Source organism: Centroberyx gerrardi, chromosome 9 (genome assembly GCF_048128805.1).
Source record: "Centroberyx gerrardi isolate f3 chromosome 9, fCenGer3.hap1.cur.20231027, whole genome shotgun sequence".
Classification (NCBI taxonomy): domain Eukaryota; kingdom Metazoa; phylum Chordata; class Actinopteri; order Beryciformes; family Berycidae; genus Centroberyx; species Centroberyx gerrardi.
In genome coordinates this window covers 2632202-2653062 of record NC_136005.1, presented here as the reverse complement: position 1 = coordinate 2653062, position 20861 = coordinate 2632202, and the positions used below count along the sequence as shown (strand labels likewise).

General features: G+C 44.4%; 1 protein-coding gene across 3 annotated transcripts in view; it reads right to left on the bottom strand.

Annotated features, from left to right (window-relative positions):
• The window catches only part of pde4cb (phosphodiesterase 4C, cAMP-specific b), a 114755-nt gene that overhangs the window by 30899 nt on the left and 62995 nt on the right, over positions 1–20861 (bottom strand). Inside the window, exon 1 of one of the 3 annotated variants that reach the window (XM_071917241.2) lies at positions 3291–3424. The exons of the other annotated variants lie outside the window; for them this stretch is intronic. Coding sequence (XP_071773342.2) covers positions 3291–3424 — 134 coding nt within the window. Of the gene's footprint in view, positions 1–3290; positions 3425–20861 lie in introns of those variants that run through there. 3 annotated transcript variants of the gene reach the window in all.

Genomic DNA, 20861 nt, shown 5'->3' with positions numbered 1-20861 from the left:
GTGTCTCCTGCCCGAATTTAATCTCATGACTATTTGTTGACTGTTGAGTTGTGTTCTGTGTGATTTGTGATCTTTTAACTTTTGTAAACCTGCTTGCAAATTTCCCTACAGGGACAATACAGGTATTGAATTGAATTGAATTGAATTGAATTGAATTGAATTGAATTGAATTGAATTGAATTGAAATGGAATGACTTGACAGGACAGGACACGACAGTTAAATGACAGATTAAATAAAGTAGATGAGATTAGATGACATCAGATGAAATGAGATTACACGCACAGATCCGTGATCTGATCTGAGATAAATTTCAGAGTTTGAGGAAGTGACTTTAACACTGACTCCATCTGCAGAGACACACCAGGCTCCTCCCTGATCACAAACCTCAAAAGCTAAATGTCTGCATGTCTGCATGTGTACAGTATATCTGTTTTGCCAAAACTAATGACAAACCTCTAACTGTACTCATTAAAGCGGTGCTGCATGGTGGAAGCGGCGTGTTTCTGTCCAGGCATTAATGGAAACCGAAGCGGCCGCGGGGTTAAAGAGGGATTTGGGATTTGGACGATTACAGCGAGCGTTCCGCTTTCCTCCGCTGTGTTTTACCTTGTTATTAGACACATGTGGTCCATCCATCAGGCCTATAAATATGGCTGACTCTGCGTTCATTAGCCGTCTCCCTTTGAAGGCTTTTTATTGGTGGGTTGACATTATAAACAGACTTTGATCCCCCCCCTCCCCTCCCCGCCCCCACCCCCCTCCCCTCTGTCGTCACGGCTCTCTGAAAGGCCAGGCTGCAAAATTAGTCACATTTCCTTCTCTGATTCTTAAAGCAGAGCCACTCCGCTCCTTTCAGGTGGAGTCGTCTGTTCAGAGGTTCAGAAGGAGTGTGTGTGTGTGTGTGTGTGTGTGTGTGTGTGTGCAGTGATGTTGTGGTAAAATAAAAAGGAGGAAAACCTTCAGTCAGTCATAAAAAAAAACTATAAAAAAAAACTAGATACTGTAAAATTTAACAAGGATTTCATGTGTTTCCAAACAACTGCATTAAAATTACAGTTATTACACTTTATAAAATTTCTGCCCTGTTACTTAACAGATTATATCACTTGTTGAAAGACATGTTTTAAAAGGATAATTAGTGCTACTTTGACCAGCAGAACTGTAGTTTTATAAGGAAATGTCCATAAAAACACAACCAACATCACAGCCCAGAGGTTTTCCTGTTATTTTACAGGTTTTGGTTGTTAATAAAAAGTACAGATACGTTTTCTGAAAGCGTAATCTCACTGTAAAAACACAAATATGGTAGCATGTAAGCTACTGTTATGTATTTACATAATAGAGATCTAGGCTGTATCAGACAAAAAAGGCGGATAAACTCTATTCTGCAAGTAAAAAAGTGTGTAAAGTGAGTTTTGGAGGCTTTACCCTCCACTACATCCCTCTCTCTCTCTCTCTCTCTCTCTCTGTGTGTGTGTGTGTGTGTGTGTGTGTGTGTTTAACTGTTTTACAAAGAAGCAGAGAGATATAGAAGTGTGTTTGAGGTCAGGTGTCAGTGGTAGAAAGAGAAGAAGAAGACATTTTTAAGTGTGTTTCTGCTCTGATGACAAAAAAACACCGTGGTAAAAACTCTATGAGACGACCAAGTTCACCTGCTGTAACACACACACACACACACACACACACACACACACACACACCAGGCCAAGATCTCCTGCGTCTCAGACCTGCAGTCAGTAGATCCTGACTCAGATCTTCCCCTGGAACCACATCAGTCCGTCTGACTCACCGTCCAACTAATAAACCAAACTCAGACGGTTCGGTCATCATGGGCTGTTAGCACTAAACTCCAAACGCTTCACACTGTTTCTGGGGGAAAAACCTGTCAAATAGATGAAATAGTTACCTAAGATGTTATTTGGACGTGCTGCAGATCAGAGAGGCTTCAGATGACTTAGATCTGACAAATAAAGAGTGAATATGTTGTTCCATCTATTGGCTGTGAGCAATAGATGAATAGGTGAATAGGTGAATAGGTGAATAGGTGAATTCTGCAACTGACAGTCCTGGAAAAGCTGCTAATGAAGAAAGGTGAAGAAGGAGAAGAAGAAGAAGGAGAAGAAGGAGAAGAAGAAGAAGAAGAAGAAGAAGAAGAAGAAGAAGAAGAAGAAGAAGAAGAAGCCCTGACACTATTTAGCCCTTTCTTCCCCAACCTGAGCTTCACATCAAACCTATAAAATTAAAAAACAATATGATTCTTCTGTCCACCTGATAATCAAACGTTGTGTTCAGACTGTACTGTGTCCTGTTCTCCTTCCTCTTTCAACATGAAACGGAGAGTCTGTAACATGACAGGATTCTCACTAAAGCTTCCTCACACCAGATACTAATGTGTGCAAGTTTTGAGAAACAACATGTGTGTTACTCTTACAAAACATGATACACTTTAGACGTATACCATACAAAAAACAGTACTAAATTAACTATAACCTATGTATAATATCCTACAGGAACATTAGACTGAAGGATATCAGTAAAAATATGATATGGTCGCTATAGTTCCACAAGCCCATATAGTATTATAGGATTACTATAAGAATATGACACTGATACCATAGGAGATAAAAGAAAAATACAATTAAGTACAGTAAGATCACTATAAACTCAATTTTGAGTAGCACAGACTAAAAATCCCTAGAAGAATATTATAGGAATATTATAGTGACACCATAAGAGATGAAAATAGCCTACCATTAATTATGATTATGTCACTATAAACTCAATATAAAGTACAGACACACCATAAGTCCCAATAGGATTATTATGGTGACACCAAAGGAGACAAAAATACTATTACGCACGATAAACTCACTATAAACTCACTAATGAGCACCACAAACACTGTATGTTACTATGGGAATATTATAGGAATATTATACTGATACCATGGAAGATAGAAAGATATAAACTACGACGATGAACTGAATATTGAGTAGCACAGACACACTATAAGTCACTGCAGGAATATTATAGGAGCATTACAGTGATACCATAGGAGTTTAAAAATATCAATATAAACTCACTGTTGAACACCGCAGACACACCACGAGCCCATATAGGAATATTATAGAGAGTATCTTTGAAAGAGTAAAGTGATTTTTGGTTTGGAAATGAACTGTGAAACTTGTTTTGGAAAACAGAACAGCGTGTTTCGGGGGAACGCCACATGCACATACAGCAACAAACGTGTAGCAGAATCGACAGCGGATTAAAAGCACAGTCAGCCTACCGCCTGCGCTTCTGCACGATGTCTATGGGCCGGTTGACGGCGCACGGAGACCCGCAGATATTCCCGTTGCGCACTTTGAAGGCGCGATCCTGGACCGAGGGGGTCAGGAACACACAGTTAGTCGGTAAACTCATATTCTGTTCTCCTCCTACTCCTCTTCCTCCTACTCCTCCTCCTCCTCCTCCTCTTCTCCTCGGCTCTCACGGCTGTGGTGCGCGCTCTCCGCTCCGCTCACGCCGCGCCGGGTTCCCAGTGACGCACGGACCGACGGAGGGGAATCCTCCTCGGTGTGTTTCTCCGGCATTCCTCCTGTCCGGTGAGGAGGAGGGTGGAGAGATGAAGGGGAACGGGCCGCTCCTCTGGGAACACAGCGCGGGTTCAAAGACTCATTTCCTCGGTGACTTCATGTGGTTTTTGGAGAGCTGGTCGGTCGGTCGGTCGGACGCCGCGCGCGCGAACTGGTTCGGTTCAAATCCAGATTGAAGACTGGAGAGCTGGAGTGAACCTTTCTGTCTGATCCTGCAGATACACTCCTCCCTCTCCCTCCCTCTCCCTCTCCCTCTCTCTCTCTCTCCTCCTTCCAGGCACATGGGCTAGTTGAGGCTCTAAAAAAGACATGATGTGTGCGTGTGTATGAGAGAGAGAGAGAGAGAGAGAGAGAATCTCTGTGGTTGGATCATGTGCCTGTGTGTGTGTGTGTGCAGTGAGTTTGTGATGAGCGAGAATGCATGTAGCGTGTGTGTGTGTGTGTGCACATGTGGTGAGGGCCCAGTATGTGTGCGTGTGGTACTGTATGTGCACAGTGTGTGGTGAACGCGTGGTATGTGTGTATGTGTGTGTGTGTGTGCGTGTGTGTGTGTGAGAGAGAGAGGCCAGCACTGTGAGAACAGGGGAGGTCTCTGAGCGTGGCTCCTCTCTGGGGATTAACTGTTTACAGGCTCACACACACACTCACACACTCACACTCCCTCTCACACACTCACACATCAGGACAAAACTGTGCAACAAATGACTCATGGATTTTTCTTGTGAGAATAAAGAAGACGGTGAAGAAGAAGAAGAAGAAGAAGAAGAAGAAGAAGAAGAAGAAGAAGAACCTCTGCATTTAACCCCTTCTTCCCCAACTCTAAACCTATTAAATTCATAATAATATGGTTTTACTGTCCACCAAATGTTGTGTTCAGACTGTAATGTCCACACTGTGAGTCCTTCTTCTTTCAACAAAAACCAAACAAGACACACGTAAAGACACATTTTTAGAGCTACATTACATGAAAGTGGTCATTTTTTCCCTAAAACACCAGGTGTAACCTCATAATTGGCAGGTTCCTCCATCTGCAGCGCTGCAGCAGAGACGCAGCAGTCGGTCTCCCAGAGAGCGACGGACTCTCTGGACCCGCGACCGGCCGGCCGGCTAGCTGCTCTCCAAATCGGCAGGTAAATATTTGTCTTCTGAGGCAGAGGGCAGGCGGCCCGGTCGGACGTGTTGGCAGGCACATGGGAAGAGGAGGCGGGGCGGGGGGGGGGGGGGGGGGGCGGTTACAGGCCCACCAGGAGCAGGACGTGGTGAGGATGTGGAGACAGAATCGGATGTTTTACGGTTCGGCCTGAATCCCACATCCACAAACAGAGCTGCTGTTCAGCCGCCCCGGACCTGCTGGAACCGACCGGCTTCAACTTGAAGGGCCGACAGACGCTCTGCTCTGCTGACTCAGGCTGATGGGACGGGTGTGTTGTTACATAAGAGTCTGAGTTCAGCTTTAATTCTGTTGTTATGAATAAATGAAAACTTCCCTTCAAATCAGAACACTTTCTTCAGGCACAGGGCTTCACTGATGTCAGTTAGATCGCTGTTAGAGCAAAGCAAAGTTCGATTCATTTTCCCTCAGATTTAAAATGAATAAATGGAAAATGAATTACATGTTACAAAACTTAGGCCTTAATGGTGCTACATGAGGCATTTTAACATCAATAAATCTTTGCAACATTGATTTTGAGACATTAGCATAATTACCGTAAACAGGAAGCAACGGGGCTGATGGGAAATGTAGTCTTAATGCGGAGAAACACTAGAACTAACAATACTACTGCTGTGAGATAGAGGAGACCAATCAGCTCCAACATGCTCTCATTTGTTTACAAGGTATCACAATTAATTTAACAATGATATATTGATGTTTAAAAATGCGACACATAGCACCTTTAAGTCAGCAAGATGGATGAGAAATATTTGCAGGTTGCAGGTGCTTTTAGCTGATGCTCTTATCCAGAGCGACAGCATAATAAGCTTTGATTCCTAAATATCCATCATTAAAAAAAAACAAGAGTTAGGAGGTCAAGGGTCAGATTCAGAGTGTCCTGAAAATCTTCCTGTAACTACAGAGTGAACATCTAAGATGGAAGGAAAAGAAAAGGTAGGAAAAGAAATAAAGTAGAGCCAAGGAGCGACAAAGAAAGGATTTCTGAAAGCATCTTCTGGAAAACATGAGATTTCAGCCCAGAGTGGAAGATGGAGAGTCAGTCTTAAAAGAAACAATCTTCATGCTGACTAACTTCTCATCATGATACATCTCATTAAAAGCTTAAAAGGTAAATACCGCTGAATTTCAGCCTTTAAACCTGTTGTACCAGTTTCCTTCCACACTCAGTAAAGGTCCACAGAGAATCCAGAGGCTGAAGACTCCTTCAAATCATGCAAAGCTGTCAGGTGAAGATCTCATGACATCCACAGTGACTCCCCCGCTCCGATAGAATTAGCCTCTCTGTCACGTCCTGCCTGTTCATTTTAACACAGCAGCCAATAAAACTGAGACTGTGTTCATCAACACTGACCTCACAGGTTGGAGTCCTCCAATCAGACTCAAACCAGATTTTGAGGAGTAAGATGTTGAGATGATTAAGAAACGGGTCAAAAACATGAATATGGGGGTTGAAAACAAGCATATCGTCCCCTGTGAAGGATGCAGGCCAATCAGTAACAAGATGCAACATTTCTACTAGTTTCGTCAAAATCGGACCGGTGGTGTAGCAGTTATTACCTTTCAAAGTTTGAAAATTTTGACCTTTAATTATAGCGCCCCCATCAGGCCAATTGCTGTAATTTTGTAAAAGCCAAAACACAGTGGCAAAATGTATTCATCCCCAACAAGTTTTGTAATTTGAGTTCAAAATTTTGACCCTCAATTAAAGCGCCTCCATTAAGCCAATCAGTGTAATTTTTAAACGTGGGAACACAGTTTTGCCAGACCACTGGTGTCTGAGATACTTTGGTCCACAGTTTAAGGGATTTCAACCTGTGAGTGTAATGCTCCTTAAACTTAAGTTGATCAGTTTGGTGTTGAAGGGTTTAGTCCAGAGCTCCAGCAGATAGATCGACATCTCTGTTCATCCTTAAGAAACTCCTTAAGCAATATTTTTATATTTAGAAAGTCATGTACGCTATTTATTGCCTATTTTGGTCTCGCTGTTTCTGACTTGGTCTCGACCCCTTCTGGACCCGGTCTTGGAAGTGACTCGGACTCGACTGAGATCGGTCTTCTTGACTCCAGACCTGCATACAGCTGAAAATCTCTTAAGGAATAATTGTATTTTGCTGCTTTGCCCTCAGCCTGGCTGTCAGCGGACAGGTTCAGGGTTAGAAGCGGGACGGGACTCAAATCTGTCATCTGCCAATGAAGAGGGTGAAAATAGATCTGCTCAGTCAGCAGCAGAGCATCTGGAGACCGGACAGAACTTTCTGGAAACACTGTAGTCACCTGTTGCAGGGAGACTCCAGATACTATACTGATATCCTTTCTTCAACAAAAACTGTAGGTTTACTGAACATGTAATCAACTACAGACTGACTTATATCAACTATTACTTTTTTGGGCTTTCCTAAAACGTTTAAGCAAATTCTTCATGAAAACATTTGAGCAAGCAACACATTTCCACTTCTCCCTTTTTTTGTTTTAAAACTCAGTAAAATAATTGAAAGGGAAATGACTGTTGATTTTATTAACACTAAAAAGGCCAAACCAACTGACCGCCAGTTTGAATTTTAGGATTGAAAAATGTCACCTTTCAAAATGTCTCTCCATTACGTTTCCTAGACACAATTTCTGTACAAACCAGTGTTGTAAGATTTTTAAAATAATACAAGGAAATAGTAGTTATAATTATATTTACAGCCTTCAATTGACGGCTTGTTGGCCTTCTATCAGACTCCCAAAATCCACCGACCTTTCTAATGTTCAATCTAGTTTTCAACCTATTCTCAGACTTTACCAAGTCCAACCAGCAGAGACTCTGAAACCCTCAAAACAGTCTAGAGACAGAAAGACAGATACCCCCCCCACACACACACACACACACACACACACCATACCTCCCTCCTCCTCCCTCCACCACCACTCCCTCTTTGTCCACATTTTTAAAACCAAGAACCACAACAGAAATTACTCTTTGGTTTTTGGTTTCGCAATTTCCGTCATCATGTTGAGCTGCATGTGAGTTTAACTTGTTTTAAATCTTGTCCTGTAAATTAAACTGAACCCCCCTCCGGTCCGGTCGGCTCCTTGTGCAACGTGCTTGTGAAATGTGTCGGGTCTTGAAACGGACGCCAGGGGCGGGCGGCTTGCTGAGAATGCCCCTCCACCCCGTGCCCCCCCCTCCCCCCTCCCTCCCTCCTCCAACCCCCCCCCATGCCGCCGTGGCGTTCGCTCGGCCCGCTGGGTAACCGAACCCGCCGTCCGAGCGGCTTCCACCGCCCAGCTGGCCCGCTGGCTCCCGTGACAGCATTACCTCCGCTAATGAGAATGAGCTGCTATATTAGGGTGGAGTGTAATGTATGTGTGTGTGACAGTGTGTGTTTGAGAGTGTGAGAGTGTGTGTGTGTTTGTCTGAGCGTGTGAGAATGCGCACATGTAAGTAAGTGTGTGTGCATGTTTGAGTGGAGGGTTAGACTGATATATCAGGTCGATATTGATCTTTAAATATCAGATATCGTCGTCCTCTGATATGATGCAGGTTCCTCCTGACCACAGATACTGAGAAACAGACTGAAAACCTGACGGGACATTTGATTTATACATTTAATTCTTCAATTATGTCGTATCCTGTGTATTGATAAATGCTGTTAATTAATTCTTTATTTTAAGGCAGTAATGTCTCCCAGAGTTTCTCTACCATTGAACAGGTGTGGTGTCTCTCTGCCTTAAAGAGCTGCTGACACTAAAAGAGTTTCATCAGTCTGGTTTCAGTGGAGAGTTTTAGTGTCCCATGATGCTCTGAATGCTGCTTCAGAGGCTTTTCCACCCTGATGAGAAGAAAACTCCGGGGGAAACACTGCATACTTCTCATTTCTTTGGAATGAAAATGGTCAGATTTAAAGATACTGAATATCAGCACAAATTATCAGCTTTTGGTGAAGTCTAAAAATATCAGTATCAGCTTTCAGAAACCCGTATCGGTGGAGCCCTTGTGTGCACATGTGGGTGTTTTGCCTTATTATGGATTTGTAACTCCCTGCACTGGAAACCATCTGAGCAGAGAGAGTCTTGCTCCACCTTGTGGACGAATCTGTGATCAGACCCACTGAGCCGAGAGCAGAGAGCAGCGATCTCCAACGCATGAAGAGCCGAGAGTCCGCAGGTTCTCAGTACCGACCGAACGCTGCAGCAGCTGATGTCACCGATCAACACACACCTGACCTGACACACAACACAGCAATGTGACGCTCAGGGGGAAACAAGGAGCCGCTACCGCCGTCGAAACGGGAAGTAACGGAACGAGGAATGGGACTAATTACTGCAAAAGCAACGTGATTACTTTTTAAATGAGTAATAAGTAAAGAATAATCGATTACATTTTCCGAGTAACTTCCCCAACACCGGTGACGTCACGCCGCTCCTCCTCCTGCAAAACACACAGCAGCTGCAGCTTGTTGTTTTAGTGGCTCTGCTTCTTCACTATGTTGTCGAACACACTGTATTTGTACATTATGTTTGTTTGTATGTGTGTATGCAGGCTATATGTGTTTTTATGTGTATGCATGCATGGATGTTTCTGTTTATTTGCACATTTCTGCTGTTTTATTCTGTTTTTATGTAAAGCACTTTGAACTGCTTCTGTATGAGATGGTGCTATACAAATAAAATTGACTTGAATTGAAATTGAATTGTTTATTTTGCCAACCTTTATTTGTCCGGGATAAGTCTGACTGAGCAACGCCCTGCTTCACATTCACACTGTGAGCATCCCAGTTCACCCACTGTCTTCTACTGTCTTCTAATGTCTTCTACTGTCTTCTAATGTCTTCTACTGTCTTCTACTGTCTTCTACTGTCTTCTACTGTCTTCTACTGTCAAGTTTGTTTATTTCCATCAGAAAATGAGCCTGGCTGGATCTAATTGATCAACAGTCAGCCACAGAACAGACTCATCTGATGTTAATCTCAGTAAGGATCAGAGTGAGCAGAACCCAGTCAACACAGCTAGATTTCTGCTCAGTCTTTCCATTTATTGAGGTATTTAAACACTTCGTCGGATTTCTTTCTGCACAGGTAAAGGTGCAGACGCAGAAACCCAGATTTTCTATTTACAAAAGCAACACAACATGGCTCGATAGACCAATTATTAAATGAATCCGTCTAAATCCACGTAAATTAGACAAGTCGCATTACTTTGAACCATGTAAATGTTGTAATGGAAGGACTGCCTGAAGTGTCGGTGTGCATGTAAACGAACTGGGTGACACATGGAAGTGGAAACGGCTGCTCTAGTCATCCAGTCAGTCACGACCGCATCGCCTCCTCCGTTTGTGGCGTTACTGAGTCAGTGAGGTGAGTCAGTGCTGGCTGGCTTTCCTGGAGGGGGGGTGGGGGGTGGGGGGTGGGAGGGGGGGAGGGGGTGGGTGGGGGGGTCACGCTGCTCTGCAACGACCTAATTTCCCCACAGGGATCAATTAAGTATCATTTTATCTTCTATAACGCCATGCAAGGAGAATACATAATTGGAAGTTATTTAAAAAGCCGCACGGAGAGACAAAATATCTGGCATCACGACTTCTGAGTTCATCGAGTTCAACGGTTTCCCTCTGGTGCTCAGAACAGCCAGATGGGCTGTTTCAAATTATTATTATTATTAAAATTTATATTTAGGAAAACTGCAGGTAAGAACGCTGTTGATTCGGTGCAGTGAAGCCGAGCTGACAGCTTCTGTACAGCAGAGGGCGATATATGACTAGAAACCATGTTTACACAGAGGAGAAACACACACACACACACACAGTCACATACACACTTGTGCAGACACATACACACACTCACAGACACACAAATACACAGAGAAACACAGTTAGCAACAGAGAGGCCAGCAATTTTAAAGGGCAAATTTAATTATAAGGACTATTTCCTTGTGTGAGTTTGAAAACACCACAACTCTGGTTTGTACAGAAATTGGGTCCACAGGGATATTTTGAAAGCTGAAACCTCTCAACTCTAACATTCAAACCAGCCTTCAACTGACCACCGCTTCTAGTGTTACACCTCCCAAAATAAGTTATTCTCTCAGTTTAATATCTTCATCTCATCTCACCTTGGAGAACAAACTGAACCTTTTTAAACTGCTTTTCCACTGTCGCTAAAACACAAACGCCCCGTCTGCAGCGACTCTCTGGTGGAACAATCAATAGGGATTTTGGGACGAGTGGCTGTGGCAGGGTGCTGGGTGGGGTGTGTGTGTGTGTGTGTGGTTAACACACGGGACAGGCTGGCAGAGCACGTGTCCTGTGCAGCCGAGCCGGCGGGGCTGGGGAACTATTCCAGGCTCGGGGGGTTTTATTTCGGGGTCTGCTGTGTTATTGTTGCCTTCATTATCATTCCTGCTCCGCCTGTCAGCTGCGGACGCACCGGGGCACAAACCGACTTCTACTGGGAGAGAACTGGCTGTGATTGGCTGACATGAACAAGTGTGACTGAACAGACTTGAAGGGAAAAGAAGTTGTGAAGGAATTTGTTCTTGAGAAGTTACAGGAGTCAGCAGCCATGTTTACATGAACAGCAATATGAACCAGATTAAGACAACAGTCCGAATAAGAAACTGCCATGTAAACAGCATTTTCTGATCACCTGAACCTGAATAAGATCATAATCAGAGCAAGCAGACTCACATTAAGACATGTGGAGTATTCTGACAGTCTCATTACTGAAGGATTTTAGACACCTGAATCCAACCAGGACTCTATCAGAGGATCGGAGCGGCCTTCCAGAGGCTGGACTTGTTTCCAGAAGAAAAAGAGACTGACATGAGAAAAAAGAAGTAGTCGGATTATTGCTGTCCATGTAAACGGAGTCAGTGTTTGCTTTAATCAGTCAGCAACATGATTAATAAGTCACTGGAAGTCTGTTCATTTCCAATAGAAGAGGAGGCTGACCAGAGAAGTGTGTGAACGCTCAACAAGCTTGTTGGTTCCAACGCTGAGCCACCACAGCACAGGTGTTACAGGTGGAGTTTTTAAAGTTTCACTCACTCCAGTCATGCAAAAAACACAATTCTCCAGCCTCCTCTACCGGAGCAACAGATCACAGAATCACTGATTTTGGGGTTTTATCATAGAGAAAGAGACACAACCCAAGATACTACCAGAGTTCAACAGAACTTTAAAACTTGCAAACGCAATATTTATCAAACAAATCATGATGCTCCTGGTTGGAAGTGGTGCAGCTCTGCTCTGCAGCCGACTCTCCGCCTGGAGGAGAACCGGCAGCTTGAGCCGGACTCTGGAACGGAGGCTGAGTCACCGCCGAGCGAGGGGCGGAGCCACGGCCCGGCCTGACCCGACCCCCGGCCCGGCCCGGCGTACTGACACACAGCCAAGCACACACACACACACACACACACACACACCCAAATACACACACACATACGCCTGCAAGCATACTAGCACACACACACACAAACACAAACACACACACAGAGGAAAGCACATGAGCATACACACAGGAAAATTCAACATGTGTTTACACCCTGACACACACACACACACACACACATGCATAGTGAAGAATACATGAACACACAGGCACAGGCATAGTTCAGCACACACACACACACACACACACACACACACACACACCCAGAAGGCAGAGTGTGTGTCACCAGCGCAGCGTGACTCCCTCTGTCAGTGTGACGTCAGCAGAATTAGGCGGGGCTATCAATCCACCCCCCCCCCCCCCCCCCCCCCCCCCCCAGGGCTTGACATCAATGCATGGGGCAGGCCGACTGACTAGACACACACACACACACACACACACACACACACACACACACACACACACACACACACACACGCACAGTCTCAGAGAAAAATGTACTATTCACAAACTCAGGCACACACACAGTAAATTTGTAAGATGTATGTGTGTTTTTCCACTGCTTCAAACACACACTGAACTCTCTCTCTCTCTCTCTCTCTCTCTCTCACACACACACACACACACACACACACACACGTCAACTCTCTCTTTCCACTCAGCTAGTGTTTCTCTCAGACTCACTGTGTTTCGCCTTTAAAAAAAAACAATGCTTTTGGGAGACTTTCAGCAAAAACAGGAAGTCCGTTGGATGAAATTTGCCACAAACACAACTTGCTTCCTCTCACAGGCTGTTGGGTAAAAAACCAGCAGAGCAACACTGCAGCTCAAACAATGTTTAGTCACACACACACACACACACACACACACACACACCGGCCTCAGGGAACTGAACAGCACAAAACGTCTCACAACATGAACCCATGCAACCTTTCCTACACAAACCTGCTGTTTCTGCTTCTTTTTCTTTGTGTAATCATTATTATTTGTGTGTGTAAGTGAAGAAAGTTTGGAGTGGAGGAAAGGAAAATGTTAAATATCAGTCTGTGACGTTCAATACATTCCAGGAGTTATTTAGTGATGAAGTGTTGTAATTTACTTTTTTGGTGAACCCACTTTCCCTCAACCTGCCTCGTCTACTTCTACTGCAGTTACTGATTTCCTACATTTCCCAGAATGCCCTTTGAGAACCCTCAGAGAGCACCTGGACTTGGTGCATCCAGCTGTGGGTTTTACATGCAGGTGGAGAGAGAGATAACGAGAGCGACAGTAAGAGCAAGAGTTTCCAGTCAAGAAAATGTGACAGTCGCGCCCCTCTTACTCAACCCTCAACCTGTCTCTCTGCTGCAATGCATTCTGGTCTCTCTCCTGCTCCTGTGGTGGAGAAACTGGTCTCTCTCCTCTTCTACGATGGATTTCTCCCTGTATGATTGTTGAACGTCTCTCGGTGCAAAATGGCGGCTCTAGAAAGAAGCCCTCGCTCTTTGATTCTGAGGGACTGACACCAAAACCTGACGTTTACCACTGATGTTTTACATCCTGAAACATTTTCTCATATCAAACTCCACTGTAGCTGCTGGAAACATCTGGAGGTGACGTCACCTCGTCTACGATTGGCCGGTTATCCACCAAGAAGAAAAATACAACAAACTACTGAATGGAGCCAGAGATGAAAAGTAAATCACCAATAGCTGTTTTTTGTATTTAAGTATTTTAGGGTAGAATTTTCTGTTGAACTGTTTGCCCAATGCTCACTTTTATAATTGGAATATAATGTGTCTTGCAATCTCACCTGGGATTGGTTATGTGGCATGACACGGAGATTCATTCATTCATTCACTCATTCACTGACTTAGAGAGTTATTATATGTATGAACAACAATAATCTGCAGCAAATGCAAAACCCAACACATGGTTCAGGTGTTGAACGTACCCCAAACACGAGTGTCTCCGGCCGTGTCCGAACCCAGACGGCGCCCCTTTCCTCACCAGTCGGGACTCTTTGTTCATCGTCCCTTGAGCTCCAAACTCATACGAGACTCTCTGGACTGTAAAGAAAACTTCCTAAACATCCATAACAGGCTTCGCTTTGCAACTCAGCTAATTATTTCCCCCCTACGGGCTGCCAGGTGGGTCTGGATCGACTCCATGAGGTTTTTGTACCAGGATACAGGACGGTCCAGGTAAGAGGCAAAACCGAAACTGACGCAGATGGATGGACGCCCGGTCTGATGAATCCTTAATGCCCGAGGATGCAGGAGAAACCGGAGGAATGTTTTTCCTCAGAAGCCCCGGACAAGCCTCGACAGGACGGACCGGAGTGTGATACTCAATTAGTCTCTGCGGCAGGGAGGAGCAGAAAGAAAGCCGTTGTAAATGAAACCCCGGCTTTATCGGAGGATTCTCCACACTTATCTCCACTCTCTCACCGGTTTGTTGTCGTTTTAAATACCCAAAGTATTCCCAGACGTGACCTCGCCTGCATTCCTGGATCGGTCTTCAGCGGAGCAGCTCCAAACCGTCCGGGCGATAGCAGCAGATAAGGAGACAAGTCTGAAAAACTCCTCTGCAAGAGTCTGTAGAGGCAGCTTTGTCGCTGTGAGCCGTCTCCTCTGTCAGTCTGCAGGAAAGGGGAACTTCAGAGGGTTGAGTTATTGTCGAGGGCAGCGTCAGCGAGCGTTGACCTCTTCCTCCAGCAGTGTGGGAGCTTGAGGAGTCCCCAGAGGTGGCTGTGGGAGCTGAGAAGGACCCGTCCAGTCCTAAAGAGCTGTCCTGGAGAGGCTTTTTTTTTTGTTCCAGGATATCCAACGCTGGGACGAAAATAACTCGCAAAAGCTCGACTCGAAAAGCTGGCTTCAGGGTACAGGCAGATGCTTCCTCTAAAAGCCACACTTTCAGACTTCCAAAGCAGCGACAGCCGCCTCTGAACCTCCGCGAACAGCCCGCTTTTCTGCCTGGCAGAGAAAATACTCCCTACATTTATACAGTTACGGCGTGTCTTGTGGTGTGTCCCGACTTGTCAAAGGGAAATCTGACTTCCCTGGCTGGCTGGCGGGTGTTTTTGTGTGTGCCTGCGCTAGCTTGGCTCAGCCCTCGTTGACATGTGAGATCAACGGGCCTCCTGACCTGACACCCTCCTGCTGCCCTGCGGCTGAATAATTACAGGGAGGTATTGTTAGCCCGGGTGCCGGGCCGGGTGGCAAGAGGGGTGAGGGGTGGGGGGGTGGCAAGGGGGGGGGCGGGGGTGGGTGGGTGTTTGGATGGGGATAGAGGGAACTACACAAATGTACCACACACACGTATAAACACAGCATGTATTGTATGCCATGAAGGGTGGGTGGTTGACTTCCCAAATAGCCATAGTTGATACTAAGTTTAGGCAATTGTACTGGGCCGATTTTGGCCTTTTTAATAAATATCAGATATCGTCCACTTCTGATATGATAGAGGTTCCTCCCTGACCACAGATACAGAAAAATAGTCTGGAAAATCTGCAAAATCTCACTTTATTTGCACATTTTATGCATTCATTTAATTGTTCAATAATCATTTTGTAAATTAAAGAGCTGCTAACCCTTCATTAGTCTGGGTTTTTCCCATGCTGGTCTAAATGCTGTTTCAGAGGCTTTTCCACCCTGACAAGAATAAGACTTCTGGCGGAAACACTGAATACTTGCAATTTCTTGGCATGGAAATTGTCAAATTTAAAGACATCGAATATTGCCACAAAGCACCAGCTGTCGGCAACTTCAGTCTAAAAATATAATACCGTACTTAATACAAAAACAAAAAAGCAAGAACTGAAAGTAAGAAAGTCTGCCAGAGGGAGAAAAGAAGTAGTAGGAGAGGAGTGTGAAGATAAATTTCACAGTTCATGTGCACTCATTATCATGTTCCGGGTGACAAGTTAGCACTTAAGTCGGAAGCTAAAACGCCCCAGGAGCTGCAGGCCGTCTCGCCCGGCAGACACTCCGCCCAAAGGGTGTGGGGGAGTGAGATCTCGCCTACAGAGCTGTTAAAACTGTGCGCTCGAAACAAAAATTGCAAACTCTCTGTCTTATGTAATAATAGACTGCAACGGAAACATGGCTGTAAATTATTTAATACCTTCTTATGCCATCCTCTGGGGCTGAATATTCATGTTTATATTCTGGGTATTTTTACTGTTTTCCCAAGTAAACTCTCGTAGTTAACTCTCTCATCCCCGGCAATTATTGCTATTATTATTTTCTGTTATTGTTTTATTTGTTTTGTCTGCCTCACTCTGTAAAGCGTCCTTGGGTCTCTTGAAAGGCGCTATATAAATCTAAGTTATTATTATTATTATTATTATTATTATTATTATTAAACAAAAAAAACAACAAAATCTTACACCATCTTTTCAGATTTCATTAATTTCAGCTTGTAAGTGACTCATCAGAATAGTCCAGGCGCATCAGGCGTTTTGTTGCTGTGGCATTGGGAAAGCTACAAAGCCTAGACTGCTATCCACCAAGGACTTCTTCCTGAGAGCTGTCATCCTTTTTTTTCTCCGTTGTTTACAGCGGGGAGGAGGGGGGGGGGGGGGAGGAGGGGGGGGGGGGGGCGCCGCTGACAGCAGCGAGGCCCGGGCTCGTCTCTAGCTGCCCGTACTTCAAGTTAAAAACATTTCAGCTGTAGAAAAAGGGACACGAGTCGCATGGCAACAGTGACAGACACCACAGACATTTCCCTGAGCGTTTTGTGAACGCTGCAGTCGAAATAAAAGGAGATTTTATAGACACAAACAAACTATCTTCTTAATGTGGTATGAAATATTTGTCATTTTTTAGGATCTTTTATCAAAAGTGCCTAAAATACCATAAGAACATACATTTCTGGTTAAGGGAGGCCCCAGTAGGAATTGAACCCCTAACCTTGGCAGTGTTAGTGCCTTGCTCTACCCAATTAGCACCACAGGGAATTGAACCCCTAAACCTGGCAGTGTTAATATAGTGCCTTCCTCTAGACATTGAACAAAGAAGGGAATTGAACCCCTAACCCTTACAGTGCTAGTACCTTGCTCTACTCAGAGTTTCACAGGGAATTGAACCCCTAACCATAAGGGTCCTATGACCTTGGCAGAATTGGTGCTTTGCTCTGCCCATTGAACCACACACGGAATTGAACCCCTAACCTTGGCAGTGTTAGTGCCTTGCTCTGCCCAATTAGCACCACAGGGAATTGAACCCCCAAAGCCTGACAGTGTTAATATAGTGCCTTCCTCTAGACATTGAGCAATAAAGGGATTTGAACCCCTAGCCTTTACAGTATTAATGCCTTGCTTTACTCAGAGCTTCACAGGGAATTGAACCCCTAACCCTTGCTCTACCCAATGAGCACTGCAGGGAGTTGAACCCCTAAACCTGGCAGTGTTACTGTAGTGCCTTCCACTACACATCGAGCAATGAAGGGAATTGAACCCCTAACCCTGGTAGTGTTAGTGTTTTGCTCTAGCTATGGAGCCACATAGGTAATTGAACCCCTAATCCTGGCACTGTTACTGTAGTGCCTTGCTCTAGACATTCGGCAATGCAGGGAATTGAACCCCTCACCTAAGGAGTCCTATACCCCTCACAGTGGTAATGCCTTGCTCTACCCAGAGCTTCACATGGAATTGAACCCCTAACCCTGGCAGCATAGTGCCTTGCTCTACCCTTTACACTACACAGGAGCATTTAGGAAGAGCAGAGTATAAACTCTATAAGGTTGGTGATTGGTCGGTTAGGTCGGCTGTTTCCTGTCCTGCTGTTTCCTGTCCTGTGCTTTGTTTTGTTCCCTTGTGTTCCCGTATCTTTTTGTTTTGTGATTGATTGTTGATCGGTTGGATCTAGGCAGGCTCGCTCTCTGTAAAGTCCTTTGAGACGGGCTTTGTGATGAAGGGTTGTAGGATTAAACTTGACTTGACAAGTGCATCAACTTCAGTTCAAACCACACAAAGTACTAAAGTCAGTGTGGGTATCACAGCTCCGTCTGCGGAATGAATTAGAAGCCGATGTGTAATGAAACGGCAGAGCCAGACGACGGGACGGGAGACTGGAGTCTGATCGGACAGCTCATCGGGGCGTGAAGTGAAACTGAGCATGCGGCCTTCGATCTGTGCTGTGGTCTGGACTGGGTAATGGTGTGTGTGTGTGTGCGTGTGTGTGTGTGTGTGTGTGCTGCCTGAGGCCAGAGCTGCTGTCAATGAGAGCATGGGGAAGTTTAAACATTAAACTGGCTGACGGCCCGCGGTGGAAGATGACACCGCTGAAACGCACTCGACAGGCATAAACACATGAGCATGATACTGTACAACCAGCTTCCTCTACACACACACACACACACACACACGCACACACACACGCACACACACACACACACACAGACAGACAGACAGACAGACAGGGAGGTTTACCCACTTTTTTCAATTTGCAGAATATAGTTTATCCACCGTAGATTCACAGTTTATATCATAGGAATTTATATGAAGATAGGGTCTTTTAAGGGGAAAAAAGGCATAATTAGCATGTTTTTGATAGTATCATTAATTTCTCTTTATGTTCGTGGTTATTTGCCTTATGATGATTGACGACTGCAGATCATAATTTATAATTTTTTTTATTGTATTTACCACTACATCACAGACGATAGATAGATAGATAAATAGATAGATAGATAGATTTAGATTAAACATCCAAAATATAATTAAATCCATTCGTTTATTAACATTAAACGCCAAAATTCAGTGAAGAGACATTCTGAAAAAGAGACATCAGCTGATAAACTTGAAATACATAAAGCTCTTCAATGATTAATCAATAGATGATTCGTTACGCTGAACTCGTGAAAGGTTAAAGTTGATCTCCTGAGACCGGACCGATGATGTATCTGTGAATGGTCAACGGCAGGAGTGAAACTGCTGGCTGTTATCAACTGCTGTGTGCAACACTGCACGGTTTTACACGCTGGTTTCTGTGCCGGCCATGCGAAGTGAATTCTCCTCAGGACAATAAATGTTATTGTCTGTGGATGAGAAGTTCAAGGACGCAGCAGTTGGCCTGTATTTAGGAAGCCTGGGGGAAACTCAACAGCCAAACTCTCCTTACCAGAGCTGCACTACGGTTAGACCGATATCCCAGGTGATACTGGACTTTTATTAAATATCAGATACTGGCCAGTCAGTATCGTCCACCTCTGATATGATGGAGGTTCCTCCTGACCACAGATACAGAGAAACAGACGCAGAACATTTTATTCATTCATTTAATTGTTCAATAATGTTTTTCTAAATTGATTCTTCATCTACAGGCAGTAATGTCTCCCAGAGTTTCTCTACCATTGAATAGGTGTGGTGTCACTCTGCCTTAAAGAGCTGCTGACACTAAAAGGATTTCATCAGTCCGGTTTTTTTTTTTTTTTTAGCATGAAGATGGTCAAATTTGAAGATATTGAATGTTGGCACAAAAAAATCAGCAGCTTCAGTACAAAATATTGGTATCCGTCAAACCGTAGTTGATACAACAGAAAAGCAAACTAGTAAACACAAAATGTAAGAAAGTCTGCCAGAGGGAAACATGTAGTAGCAGGCGAGGAGTGTGAAGATAAATTTCACAGCTCCTGTACACTCACTACCACGTTATGTGTGAAGTTAACCCCAAAAGAAAGGAGTTTTAGTTTTCCCAGGATGCTTTCAATGCTGCTTCTGAGGCTTTTCGATCCCGACAAGAAGAAAACTCTGGGAGAAACGCTGAATACTTGTAATGTTTTGGGCATGCAAATCAGCAAGTTTAAAAAACAAAAATATCAATATCAGCCTTCAAAAACCTGCATCGGTTGAATTCTACCCAGCAACAACACATCAAGAGCTTCTCTAAAAAATGAGATATCCACCATATGAAAATAGATAAACTGACAAAATGATTCACAGTAATTCTGCTACTTTTTAAAGGATTTTGTGAAACTTAAGCCCCTGGTTTGTTCATCGATAACTCTTTTGCATACTAGATCCTCTGTGTTTTAAAGACATTGGATGGTGGCCTTCAGGTAATGATTACATTACCAAACAGACAGTGTTTTGCAATGGAAGTCTTCACATGCTTCTCTGACGCGTCTCTGTTTATCCACTGCAAAGCCTATCAGTACACAAACCCCCCGGCAGGGAGAGGCGCTCGATTTATCACCCGTGACGTTAAAAGTGGAGCCAGTGATAGCGGAGTGGGCTTTTGTGTACGTCTGCTTAATGCTTCGCTTCCTGCTGACAAACACTCGCTCTTCCACGCCTCGCTCTACCCATAAGCCCCTGCTGATGACGTCCCGGCGTCTGAACCTGGACTTTTTCTTTTTTTTGGGGATCAAAGCACGTGCAGCTTGGTCCACACTAAGGTTTGGGCGATTGGACGAACACAGGATATTACTAGTGGAAAATAATGACATTTCCCTGAACTGAATCCACGGCCGGTGGAAATTCCCTTGCTGATCTTTTGTTTCGTGACGATTGAAACAACCTTGATCTTTAGTGATTAAAAATGTAGACTGGTGCGAGACATTCAGGGAAACACATGCAGGGAGAAAAATGATTTAAAATGATTTAGGGCCAGAGCGTTCTTCAGGGGGGGGCTGGTCTAGGTTCAGCAGTTTATTTTCTTGACTGTGAGGACTTACACTTTTAATTAACTTTAACAATTTAAATGTAAAAATGACCCTAATGATTGGAAAGTACA